The following is a 13,571-nucleotide window of genomic DNA, read 5'->3' on the forward strand; positions in this document are numbered from 1 at the left end:
CAGACAGCTGCCCCAGGCCCCCTGCTGCCCACAGCCACGGATCAGAACCTGGGGCTCCTTCCAGCACCTCCCCAGCTCCAGTCTGTCCTTTCCCTCCTGCATCTATGTAGACTTAGGAATACCTGCTTTCTGCCCTTCAGAAATTATTTCAAAAATTCTAGAACAATGATGGGCATATTTCTGTTTTCAAGCACTATTACATAGTAATTCTCTAAAAACCTCTTTTCATTACATGAGTTTTGGGTGAACAGAGAGGGTATTTCTCTGCATTTTTTCTCTCTGCCAACCAATTCCACATCGGTTAGCAACATTTTCTTCCTCCACACACCATGAGTTTAGCAGGATGGAGGGCTGACAACAGATGGGGAAACTGAGGCCCAGATGGAAAGCCACTCAACCCCAGTGGGACATGCTTGCAAAGGCACCAGAACCTGGATTTCTGGACCCTTCTTCCTTTATTTCTATTACCGACAGGGCCTGTGGGTCTCTTCCATTGAGCGGGCAAGATCTCAGAACCCATGGAATCCCATGCCCTCACTTTATAGGTGAGGAAACTGACCTTAGGAGTATATCTAGACCAGCGTCACACAGAACTCTTCTGACGGGGCCAGGACTGAAGACAAGGGCTACTGACATCCCAAATCTCTCTTCCTTAGAGAGGGTCAACCCACTAAATGTCACTCCTGAACAGGGCACTTCCTTAGGATTCAGCAAAAAAATCATGTTGGCCATGTACAATTTCATAAGGTCTGCCTCAAAGGAGAGGGCTCTATCTGTTGCTCAAGCCCCATTTCTTACACCCTTGCACATGCAGGGCAAGATCTGTGAGGCCCGGAAGCAAGATGCCTTCCAACGGCAACTCAGGACAGCTGCAGGTGCATGGCTAGCGTTAGCCACCCGTGTCCCTGGCCACCGTGCTAGAGAGTGGGGCCAGCTGGGGCACAGCCGGAGTGCTGACAGATGTGTGTGCTCCCCAGTGGGGGGGGGTACGGGAGGCAGAGAATGGCCAGCACAGGGTGGATGACGGGAGAGAGGAGCTGAGGAGAGCAGAGACCGAGACAGACACACGGGAGACAGACGTCTACAGAGCACGGTCTCTAACTGAAATGTCTACAGAAGCCCAGCTGGGGCATGAGGTGGGTAGAAGGGGGTGGGAAGCAGAACTCGAAAGGGTAGGTCCCACTGAAAGACTTGACACTTAGTTTTGTTGTGTTGCTATTTGTTGATCTCGCCCCCTGCACCGACCACATGAGCATGACAGAGGACAGGGTGTGGACACCTGACCAGCTGCTTGGTTCCCGGCAGACAGTGGGAGCCGGGGCTCTGGGGGGGGGGTGCAGGCAGCCACAGCCAACCCCAAAACTCAGACCCAAAGCCTGGTTCTCCCACTCCTATGCTGTGTGACCTTGGACCAGTCACTTGGCAGCTCTGTGACTCAGTTTCCAACCTACAAATATGGCAGCTCCCTCTTACGGCTGCTGTGAGGATTAGGTGAGCTAATATATTCCAAATGCTTACAACAATATGTGGCACGTGGAAGGTGTCACGTTACAAGCTGGTGAAGCAAGACAGAGGGATGACGTGGCACAGAGGAGAGAAAAATAAGCCAGCAATAAGGGGCCAGCAGAGAGGAAGTTCAGGCCAGGAAGGGGTGTGATGTGAACAGGGGACGGAAGGAAGGGAGGAGAGAGACAAGTCAGAGGTCAGGGACCAGAGTCCTGATCCTGTTTTCTGCCAAAGCGGGCTGCCGCCTACAGAGTCTACCCTGCTCTGAGATTCAACTTCTTCCCTGGGCTGAAATAGTGAAAAGCAGAAACCAAAGAACGATGGCTGTATTCCAAGGACCCTAAGACCTCTTCGGACACTCACAATCTTAACTGACAGGCCGGTGTGCCTACGCGCAAAGGGAAGGGGACCCTGCCCTTGTCCTGAGCACCTGCAGGTCCCAGGTGTGGAGGCAGGCTCTGTCTCATTTGACAGTCCTGTCAATCCGACGAGATTGTGTCATCCTGGACGTTTGACTCCAAAGAGAAAGGTTGGCGTTCATGGAATCACTCTTGCCTGGGAAGCTCCAGAGGCCCCTCCACGCCACGTCCTCCTGCTGCGGTTCTGGATCTCCGACACCAGGGGGAGCACGCGCCCCATTAAAGCAGAGAGCCACCCTGGCCATGGCATGGAGGCTGCCTTGTGGCCTTGACATCTCTCAGGTGTGGGTGGTGGTGGAGTGCACATTAGTGTGGGAGGGACGTGTGCTGTGTGTCTGCCGGGCACCTGCCACTAAGCCTTTACCTCGTGAAAGAGGGAACGTGTTTCCATGCCCCCAGCACCCAGGGGGTGTTCACCAAACACTTGTCACAGTGAGACCTGGTGGGCAACTCTTCCCACCATCCCAGAAGGAGGCGGATTGGGGGGATGTCTCCCTGACATCTTTCCTACAGCGGAGAGGGGGGCCAGTATTCCACAGGACGCATCACAGCTTTGGGCACTTTGAAACTCCCACTCTGTCTCATTAATATTTCAGGAGGTGCTCCCAGGGGCCAGGTTCTGTACTTGCCTTCACAACGTACTCAATGGGACTCGCAGAGCCCCCGTCTGAGACAGGTGCTGCTAGACAGGACGTGAGCTTGCATGAGCGCCCAGAGCTAGGCGACACAGAGCCAGTGTGAGAATCTGTTTCCTCTGATTCCAAAGCTGGTGTTCTTACCAGTTTCCTGGGGCTGCCGTGCCCTGGCTCCCCTATCCCCAAGCCAGAGCAGGAACCCTGGGGTCCGGGAGTGTGAGCATCACATCCCCCCGAAGTTGTCCTGGGAGCTCGGTTTTCCAGACAGAGCGGGGGCCACTGCATCCCCCTTGTGGCTCCTCAGTGAGCGAATGGGCTCCTGTCTTTCTGACCGACTGACTCCTCTTGCACTCTGCCCACTGTCCCAAGCTTAGCATCCCTGCACAGGCCACTCGGACCTACTGCCCCTCAGTCGTCGGGACACGCTCATGCCTGCAGAGCCTCCCACCTTCTGTGCCTGCAGAGACACCTTCTGCAAGATGCTTCGAGCGAGGACAGTCCCCCACCTTACACGGAGCACCCCGCCATGCCTCTGTCTGGAGGCAGGCTCGGTAATGGATGGACACCGGCTCTCTGTGGCCTGGCTCCAAGCTGGGCAAGGCCAAGCGACCGATGGGCCTGTCTCAAAGAGAGATGGAAACTTCCTTTTGGCTGAGGTAAGAAATCAGAGAGGCCTGCAAGAAAATAAACTGTTTTAAGTACCGATCAGATGTAAGAACTGGAAAGGAGCCAAAGGGATGATGGAGTCCAGGCCTCTTGACAGATGGGAAAGTAAAGGTGCAGAGAGGGGACCAGCTCTTCTTAGAGGTGCCCAATAAGTTAGCAAGGAAGTCGGAAAGATACCCAAAGCTGAGCTAGCAGAACCCAGGCTCACCCTCTCCCCACTCTATCTTTCCCTGTCTGTCTCTGACCTTTTCTTTGTCCCCTCACCCTCCACATATGGCAAATGTCCCCCAGCACTGTTCTATCCATTTTATAAGTACTAACTCAATTTATCTTCATGATAGCCTTATGCAATACAGTTACTCTCAAAATCGTTAAATGTTAAATAACTCTCCAAAGGTAACACTGTTTGCACTGCTCAGAGCTGGAGTCAAGCACAGGCAGGCTGGCTCTAGAACCATCTTGCAGGGCTTCCTCTATGCCACGATGCGCCATCTGGAGCAGCCTGGAGAGATGGGCCAGTGGGGACACTGGCTGGACACCCTCCCCTGGGCCTCACCTGGAGGTGGCCCTCCATTTCCTGAGCTTCTCTGTAAGGTAACACCTGCAGGGGGCAGGGCTGTGGCCAATCTGCAGAGAGAGTTCAGGGGAATGTCCCTTGCCCCACATTTCTGGTAACACTTCAGGCCTGGTGTGCCATGGTGGGGAAAGCCCATGCTGGGAATGAGATGTTTCCAGCACCTGCTGTCTTTATAGTGGGCCACATGGCATCAGGAAACAGCCTCTGGGCTCAGTTTCCCCATCTGAAAATAAGGCAAGCTCTCCAGGCTTCCCTATGGTCATTTCCAGATCAGATAATTTAGGCTTTTGATAGAAATGCACCATTTCGTGGCTGGACACAAGTCGTAACCCAAGACTCCAAAAGCTTGCTGGAAAAGCAAGCCGATACTGCCTGGGGGAAAAGCGGTTGCTTCCAAGCCGAGGTTTGGCAAGAACAAGGCACTGAGTGTGCACAGACTGACGTTCCCCTGAAATGTGGGCGGGGAAAGGAAGGACACGTGGAAATGTGGGTTATGTGCTGGACACGTTGCATCTGTTACCTTGTCCAACCTTCCAATGAGCTTTGGGGAAGATGTGAATATTTCCACTCTGCAGACGAGCAAACACAGGCTCTAGTCAATCCAGTGGCGGTCCCAGCCCGTAAGTGGCAGAGCCTTCTGTCACGAGGCTTGTGAAGAGTCCTCAGCTCTGGACTGCAGCCTTCACTGAAACCCTGGGAAACCCAAACTCCCTGGTCCTCAGAAGTGCGGCTGGAGCTGATGCAAACAGGAAGCTGAGAAGAGCATCTTTCCGACGGTGCTGCGGGCCCCCAACACCTTCCATCTGCGGCATTTCCTAGCTGACATGACGTAAGAGCAGCATCCCATTCACCATCCACTCCTGCGACATCACCTAAGCCTGAGTGCTAAAATGCACCTTCCAGATCCATCCTGCACATTCTTCAAAAAAGCCCAACTTCATTCACCTGCTAGTGAAGGCCTTCTGTAATGGAGGAGGACTGGCTGGGGCCTTGCTGGCAGGTGCTCCCCCAGCAAGTGAGGATGCAAAGATGAATATGGCGAGAGCACTGTGCCCAAGTTGCAAGGGGTCTATATGTGTATGTGGGAGAGACAGACGAATCTGATACAAATGACCAATCAGGGTGAAAACTGCAGGCTTCCTGGGCATTGAAGTAGACAGGACTCAGCAGGAGCTCAAGGGAGACTGAAGGTGGAGGCCTGTTTTGAACCCCAGGCGGGTCTCTGTGCCCTCGGGTGACAGCCAAGACAGAACTCCACCCACCTGGGCTTTTGTCCAGAATCAATGCTGAGTTCACCACGCACTCTGGATGCCGAGCCTGTGCTCCCCTCTTACTGTTCTTCAGCTCAGCCCTTCTCCGGGGCTAGTACCCCAGATCCTGCCTGCTCTTCTTCTCTTGGGTACCAGCTGCCCATCAAGCCGTGTCACCCTGTGCCTGAATCCCCAATTATTCCAAATGCCACCTTCAAGTCTCCACAATGTAAGAAAGGGGCAGAGAGTCACAGAAAGGAGATCTGGTAAACCAATTTGTGGGACCATGTTAAAACTCTCAAAAGAGGGGCGCCTGGGTGGCTCGGTCGTTAAGCATCTGCCTTCGGCTCAGGTCATAATCCCAGGGTCCTGGGATTGAGCCCCACATCAGGCTCCCTGCTCTGCGGGAGGCCTGCTTCTCCCTCTCCCACTCCCCCTGCTTGTGTTCCCTCTCTTGCTGTGTCTCTCTCTGTCAAATAAATAAATGGAATCTTTAAAAAAAAAAAAACTCTCGAAAGAACCGAGAGATGCAAACCCGAACGACCATGGGGTAAGCAATTTCACTCTTTAAGTAATAATGATTAAAATTTAATCTGCAAATAGAAATTATTTTTCGGGGACTGAGGTGGGATGCCATGCTAGCTCCAGCTTCCCTTGATTCTAAAGCATCTTTTGGAAAGCAACGTGGCAGAGTGTTCCCAGAGCCATGCACAGGTTCACATTCTTGCCCTGATAATCTCGCTGCCAGGAAAGCAGCCTAAGGAAATAAACCTAAATTTGAAAACTAAGTAAATAAATATAGTGGTCAGTTTAAAAATATTCACCCGAGCATTATTCTTAATCATGAAAAACTGGGAACAACACGAAGTGATCGATAACAGGGGGATGGACCCATAAATCTCGGTCTGTTCATGCACCACAGTGGTGTGCAGCCACTTAAAATGAGTCATAAAAACTCTACTGCAGCATGGGGCAGAGACACCGCTCATGGGGACAACAGGCAGGACAGGTTGCAAAGCCGAATAGATTATGTCTATGTAAAACGAAATCAGATCTAGGAGAACAAGTCCTACAGAAAACGGACCAACACACCCTCATAATTGTATCAGTATGGCAGGATTGCAGGATAATTTTTGCTCTTTTCCAAATATATTGATGCAAAATTAAAATAATAATCTCAAAGCTTCCTATAAGATGAGAGGAACACGCACCCCTGAGGACAGAACAGGGGTAGACTCTGAACAGCCACCTGGAATGTGACTCGGCTCGAGAGGGCCTCATTCCAGCTATGGATCTGAAGGATGGGCCTGGGGAGAGGCTCCCAAGGATGCAGTGCCCACTGCTGTGTGGGCAGGAGGAGGGGTCTGCCGTCCCTGTCCCCTCTCCAGCTGAACCCTGAGCCATCAACGACAGGAGCTCACATGGAAGGGTCTGGTTTGAGGGTCACCCTGTGGTACGCTGGTGTGTATTATGAAGGAATGGTGACCCCCAGCCCTCCTCAAGCATTCCGGCCACTGTGGGAGTCTGCGCCCGAGAGTCTCAGGGTGGGTCAGTTCCCAATGCCTGGTGAGCGAGGCTGAATGTGGGTCCCAACACAGCTGTTACCACGCACCCTCCGTTTGGTTTAAGAGTCAGGGTAACCGAGAAGCAGAGAAGTTACATAACTTGCCAAGTGAGATGTGAGCCCAAGGGCACCAACCAGGACTTTCTGAGTCTCAATCGGTTTCTGTCAATACCTACCCTCCCATCCCGCAGCCTGGAAACCCTAAACTCCGTGTGAGGGATTGTAAGGTCTGCGGGAGCCGAGCCCACACCCTCCTGGCCCAGAGCTTACATTTAGGGTGGGAAATTAATTCCCCATCGGCATCGGCCCTTGTCCAGCACACGTGCATGCACATCCTCACACACACACTTGCAGCACACACATGTGGGCACTGGTGGGCACCCGTGTGAGGCAGAAGTAAATACCTTTTCTCCTCGGGCTCCCTTTTCACCGCGTTCTCCTTGGAGACCCTGCGGGGAGAGGTGAAGAGCAGGAACACATTTCAGTCCCGCTTCTCTGTTCTGAAGGTCTGAGGGACACGGACAGCCTGCCCGGGAAGGCTGTGGAGATCCGTCTCCCAGAACTCTCTCTCTGCACAGCGGCCTGGGCTCCTCCCTCCCGGGCCTGGGCAGCTAGGCCCCCACCGGGGTGTGAGGTGAGCTCCTGGGGTTGGTCTCCTGGCCCGGATTACCCAGGTCCTCCAGGCCAGGCTTGAATACACCCTGGTCCCTGAGCTTACCTGGCCAATGGCAGGGGTGGAGTCAGTCCCCCCTGCCACCCAGAACCTGCCATCCCTTCATGACCATGACATCCGGATCGTGAAATCTAGGTACCTTTAAGCCACGTTCCTCCACCTCCTCTGGGGAGAGGGCTCCTGCCCTGTCCTGCATCCACTCCACCTTCCTCAGGAGCAGCACCCAGATCCTATGCTAGGAACTTCCTCCACTCTGTGAGCAGAGCTGCACAAGTGTCAGCCAAGGTGTGGGCTTTTCTGACCATAAGACCTAAATGCAATCACTAACTCCCCACCCTGCCCACAGCCACTATGCCCTTTACCATGCTTTGCTGTCCTCCAGCACTAAGCCCCATGTGACACGTTCTCTGCCTCCCCCAAGGAGAATGGGAGCCCCCTGAGGGTGGTGCCTTCATTCCTTCAATACCACGCCCCCACAGTCTGGAACGTGCCTGGCACTTGATGTTCATGAGCACTTGCTAAATGAACAAATGAGTCAGTCAATGACTGCACCCATCATTGGTTAGCACAAGAATCTTGTAGAAGTGTTGCCTACAGGCTCCTGCCCCACAGTGACATGCAGGAGCAGAGAAGGACGCACGCATGCACCTGCTCTTTTGCCACATGTAGGGTACGGAGCGAGACGCCAGGGCCACCAGCACCCAGCTGCTCCCAGGCAGGCTCGAGGGCCAGGCCAACAGCTCGGTGCACGGCCCTGCTGGAGAGGCCTAAACGCATCCTGTGTTACTATGGAACACCCCCTCTCTCCTCTCCTGGAGAAAGGACCCTTGGACGTTCTGTGCTGAATATGCTGAAGAGGACAGAGACTGCCCAGGCCCAGTTACTGATTCCAGGAATAATACCTGCATCCTTGTCCCCGGAGAAGAGGCACAGGGCCAGAACCACACGCTGCTATCCCAGAGGGCAGAGGCTCTGTGGACCACCCAGGCCCCTGGTGGGAGCTGGACATCCCTGCCGTTTTAATTCCATCCAAGTGTCTTGGCCAGACACACACAGATCGGAGGTGTTAAATGCCCCCCAAGGCAATGCAGGCTGCCTTGCTTGGAAATGACCTTTTACACTGCTTCTTTCATTTGGAGATAACCTCAAAGCTCTTAATGAGAACCAAAAATAGGGTCAGACACCCAAGAAGCCGCCTTGCTCCTTACACACATGTCTATTTGCTCACTGCTTACTTCAAGGGGCACGTGGTTACTGAACATTCATCATGGGTCTGGCACTGTTCTAGGGGCTGGGAATTAATAGACTCCACACCCTTCTGGACTGGTGGCCTGGACAGCTGGTAAAAATGTCTTCTTTAGGTCAAGTCTCAGAAACACCTGGGCTGCCGGGTAAAAATGCAGATTCCCGGACTTCAGCCAAAGCTGCTGCATCACTGTCCGGGAATGGGGTCCTGGGAATGTGCATTTAAACCTGATCTCCAGGAGGTCCCCAAGTGCCATAACATTTCGGCATTTCTGGTCTAGGAAGAGACACCAACACTTCATTGCTATTGACATGTGCAAGGCAGTGGGTCCTCCGTGTACAGACACGGAAGGGGGATCTCTCAGGGGCCTGAGTCCCAATCCCTGCAGAAGGGAACAGGACCCCTTCCTGAGGCATGTCTTTACTTACAGGAGCTCCAACGTGTCCAGGAGGCCCGGGGAGTCCAGGTGGTCCTTGGAATCCCTGCAGAAGAGTGTTTACAAGAACAGTATGGGCAGGGGAAGGAGAGGCAGGGGCAGAGGCAACACCCAGAGATCCCTGCTTCTCCCCTGGTTGGGACAGCAGGAGTCACCAGGATGCTCACCCCCACCTGCTCAACTTCAGGGAACAGCTAGAGTGCGTTGCCTCTGAGTTCTAATGAGGCAGGTACAACAATTTCCATTTGTACCTGCCCTGTGCCTCAGGGCCTTCCTGCGACCCGGCCAGGATCTGTGCCAGCTTCTGAGAAAGCTGCGTGGTTCCTGCGGCTCCTCATTCACACTCTGCCCAAGGGCCAGCAGGGCCTGGACAAGTCCTGACAAGGCCCAAAGAGGTCTGCAGAGCCCGGAGGCCCCGCTGCTGCCTGAACCATCAACTGCTACAGATCTGAAGCAGCTAACTGAGAGATGCCTCTTAAAATCTATTAAAATTAGAATGTGCATTTCGTTAGTCAAAGGTATCCCAATTTTGGCACTCTATTCTATTGAAATAAACTGCAGTACCCAAGAAGAAGTGCACACACACCATGCATTTACTGCTGTATTGATTTTAGTGAAAAATGAAATTAGAAACAACATTTAGGGCCATAATAGGGAAAAGGTTATGTAGGTTATGATGCACCCATGTCATGGAACGAAATGCATCGATTAAAAGAATAGGTGTGGAAAGATGTCTCTAATCTGTTGTTAAACGAAAAAGATAAACAGCAGAGTTTGGTATGATTCACTTTTTGTAAGAATTCAGGAAAAATCACGTATGTGAGGATAATATACATACAAGCGTGCATGCATTAAGTGTGGGGCGGGAAGCCATGCACACCTACTCTACACCTAAAGCCCCCGGTTTTGCACCAAGATTTATCCCCTGGAGACATCGGAGGAAAGCAACACTTACCCGCGTGCCCACCTCACCAGGAAGCCCCGGCTCTCCTGGTTCCCCCTGCACACACAACACAGTGCTGATCAGAACCCAGTGTGACACAAGCCCGGACACGCCAGGGCAGCCCAAGCCTCGGTGGCATCCGTGTCGGGAACGCAAAACCCATCACAGACACAAAGTAACGACCAGTGAAAGGAGACCCAGGCTGCCCTTGGGAGATGTCCCACGAGCAAAGGAGCTGGTCTTCATTACAAGGGTCACAGCTCAACCCCCTCACCCGGGCTGCTAGAGGTCAGCAGAACCAGCTTCAGACACAACAGTGGAGAAAGCAGAGTGACTGGAGTGACAGGGAGGGCCTTCTGCATGGAGGAGCCTGGCCATCCGGAGGGGAGCCAGAGGGGTCTGTGGAGTACGGAGCCCCCCTTTCTCTCCTGCTCTCCACCCCAGACCTCCTGTCCTGGAGCGCTAAAGGCTGCAGACATGGAAGGGGCTCACGGTCAAGGCTCCCGCTCCGAGGCCCGCTCACACGTGGCGAACATCACCAAGGGAACACCGAGAACCAATTTCCCTTTGGGTTCTTGGTGAGGAGGATCACTTGGCCCTGGAGTAGACTACCCTGCCCAAGTTGATCACTTTTGGCCTGGGTTTCTGGAGCGTGTTCCAAATCAGAGGCAGGGAGTGGAGAGGTGGAGTTGGGGGGGGTTATAAGAGGGAGGCTGGGGGCCACATGCAGGGGACGGGGTGCTGCTTGGGTCCCACCCCAACTCCTCAAGCTATGAACTAGGGACCACGGGGAGTCCCCCACTTTGGGCCTGGACTTCATTCCAGGCCTGGGCACTGGGACAACAAAGACCTCCCATGCAGAACTGCTTGTCAACTGAGCGAGAAACTCACGTCCCGTGCCCAAGGCAACCACTGCGGCTGGTGTCATTAATATGATTAGGCTGACCTCCGGGGACCTGGGAAGGTCCCGGTACACACGAGCCCCAGCTCACGCCTGGCCCCAGCAGAGGCCGCCCCGCTCAAGGACACGGGCTCTGACCAGGAGCTGCCTGTGGGGAGGGCGGTGGGAGCAGACGTACCCGCATGCCTTTGCTGCCGTCTCTCCCAGGGGGACCGGGCAGGCCCAGGGAACCCTACGACAGAGAGAGAGCGTCAGTCAGTGCAGGATAAAGAGCACAGGGAATGCAGATTCTCAGGCTTCACTGGAGACCTACCGCATCGGTCGGGGTCCACATTTTAACAAGACCCCCAGGGGTCCGTACGCACCTGCCAGCCCCATGCCCCCCCGCCCCCCGCCCAACTCATAGCGTGGCCCTTCCTTGCTCTGGGCTCAACGTCATACACCCAAAGCACAGTGTTTTCAATCTGGGCCGGATGGACACTGGGCCGGATGCTCCTTTGTTGGGGCTGTCCTGGGCACTGCAGGATGTCCAGGCGCATCTGGCCCTACCCACCGGTAGCACTCCATAGTGGTGACAACCAAACGTGTCTCCAGATACTGTCACAAGTCCGCTGAGGCAAACTCGCCCCTGGCTGAGCACCACTGGGCGACAACAGGTGTCTAGAAGGATTTCTTAAGCTGGTGCACACTCCATTCTAATAGATCACATGCAGAAGCCTGTGATAGGCATACTTATGGGACAGTTGTGGGCAGGAAGGGGGACACGGGCCAGGCTGCTCGCCTTCCACACACATCCTGGAGAGCACACGGTGGGCATTTAAACCCAGGAACTCCAGGATCTCTGAGCTCCTGTCCGACTCTGACACCATTCAATTCAAATCAAAGGATTCTGCCAAGACCTCCAGCCCAGCCTCCCCTCTCTGTCAATTTTCTGTAGGACACTGAGCAAGTCAATGTCTCTTTCCAGGCTCTCCCATCTGTGAAAAGAGGTTATTGGACATTCAAATGCATGTGCAAGCTGGTGAATCTGTAAGTAATAGTAAGCAAACACTGTGTGCTGCATCACGTCTTCTGCTTCTACCGCCTTACGCAGTCCTCAAATAACCCTGCGGGATAGGTCTCCCCGTTTTCTCAAAGGCGTGTCAGACCTTGTACGTTTCCAGTATTCACCTATAAATGAAGACGCGTGCGTGTGTCCATACAGATGCACACACAGACATACTTCTACAATTTCTATGAAGTGCCTTCCACGGACACGACATTCCTTCTAAGTCAGTGTGATATGGAAAAGACAGACCGATAACTGGGGCTCTGATGTCAGACAGACATGAGTCTGCATCCCAGCTCTGCACCTTTCCAGCTGTGGGACCTCATACGCAGCCACCCTGGATGGCCGTGTGCGTCACCGGCCTGTCCCTGTGTGGACAACGAGGCCAGCAGCAGCATCGCTCCCGTGAGCGAGGGCTTGGCAATGTAGCGCATGCTCAGCGGTGGGGCCGGCCAGGGCTTCCGGGCAGCCTGCGGTCGGCACAGCTGTCCTGCCCGCGATCACGGAGGGAGTAGGCAGCACCACACTGCCCAGGCAGACTCATGGCAGGGAAGTGAGACCGTCCCCTGTGTGCCACGCACATAATACACTGGCGGGGGCGGGGGGCGGCGGGTCACAGGAGATGCACCCTCCTGCCCTCATGGAGCAAGTTCACAGTGCAGACGGGGTGCCCATGCTCATGCAACACACCCATCTGCTGGTTAGTGGTGTTTGGTTCTTAGACTCGGACCAGGAGGCTCTAGTCCTGGAGACTGAAGGGACTCGTGAACGTGAGGAGGCTTCCAGAAGGGATGTCTCCAGGTGAGGCAGCCTGGGGAGGGAGGTATCAAGGACCCAGCAGACTGAATGCCAGGTCCTGCCACCCTCACTTAGCGGAAGGAGGGCCACCTGCGGCAAAGGACTTCATGTCTGGGGGGCTCGGTTTCACTTTCCGTGAAATGGGAATAATCACAGCTACTGTGAAGTTTTTTAAGTATTAAAACAGTGCTCCACATAACATTGCCAAAGTTGCTCTGGATGATACCAGTTCAACGTGTAATTAAATTGTGAGGGGTTGGGGGAAGGTGGGGGTTCTTCAGTCAAATAGGTTTGTGAAATACAGAGTTAAACCCAGTTAAACAGGATCCTTTGCAGCAGGCTTCCTTGAAGCCTTGAATCTGCTTGGTGCTGGTGGTTGTCCAGGGTCCTCGCCTACCCACCCGATCTGGCCACGGAATGTGTGAGGGACTGCAGTGGCTCCGTGCACGCACAGAGAGATGCACTTAGGCTTTTCTGCATCTCATGATGGGCAAAACCGAGTCCTTTTCACACCTGTGTCAAGGAGACCAGGCCGCCATTGGCAGGGGCTTGAAAGTGCTGGAAAGGAGAGTTATTTACAGACTAAGAGGAGGAAAGATGAGACCGTCTCCAGTGGGCAAGCATTGTACTCAGGTGCGATTCAGGGAGGGAGACTTCCTCGCTGGTCTTCAGGTACGTGTGGCTGTCCTTGGTTGGATACAAGGGGCAGGCGAGCAAGCTATGGATGTTCCGCAAGAGGAAGTGTTGTTCAATGTTAGGGACCCGGGGTTTCCTCGGCACCAGTGGGAGTTGGGTGCTTCCTGGGGTCAAATCTCCGGTGGCATCCTCGAGGGAAGGGCTGCCCCAACAGGCCGTGTCTCAGCCACAATTTACATATCCGCACAAGGGGGATGAACCCCCGCCCCACCA

The 13,571-nt window shown here is 54.1% G+C and overlaps 1 protein-coding gene across 1 annotated transcript in view; it reads right to left on the reverse strand.

Annotated features, from left to right (window-relative positions):
- Positions 1 to 13,571, reverse strand: part of LOC115937954 (collagen alpha-1(XXII) chain-like) — a 96,345-nt gene that overhangs the window by 25,624 nt on the left and 57,150 nt on the right. Inside the window, exons 12-15 of the mRNA XM_081816805.1 lie at positions 10,995 to 11,048; positions 9,928 to 9,972; positions 8,965 to 9,018; positions 7,022 to 7,066 (exon numbers count right to left, since the gene is read on the reverse strand). Coding sequence (XP_081672931.1) covers positions 7,022 to 7,066; positions 8,965 to 9,018; positions 9,928 to 9,972; positions 10,995 to 11,048 — 198 coding nt within the window. The remainder of the gene's footprint in view (positions 1 to 7,021; positions 7,067 to 8,964; positions 9,019 to 9,927; positions 9,973 to 10,994; positions 11,049 to 13,571) is intronic.

This window comes from Leptonychotes weddellii, chromosome 4 (assembly GCF_054177405.1).
Source record: "Leptonychotes weddellii isolate Sample4059 chromosome 4, ASM5417740v2, whole genome shotgun sequence".
NCBI classification, from domain to species: Eukaryota; Metazoa; Chordata; class Mammalia; order Carnivora; family Phocidae; genus Leptonychotes; species Leptonychotes weddellii.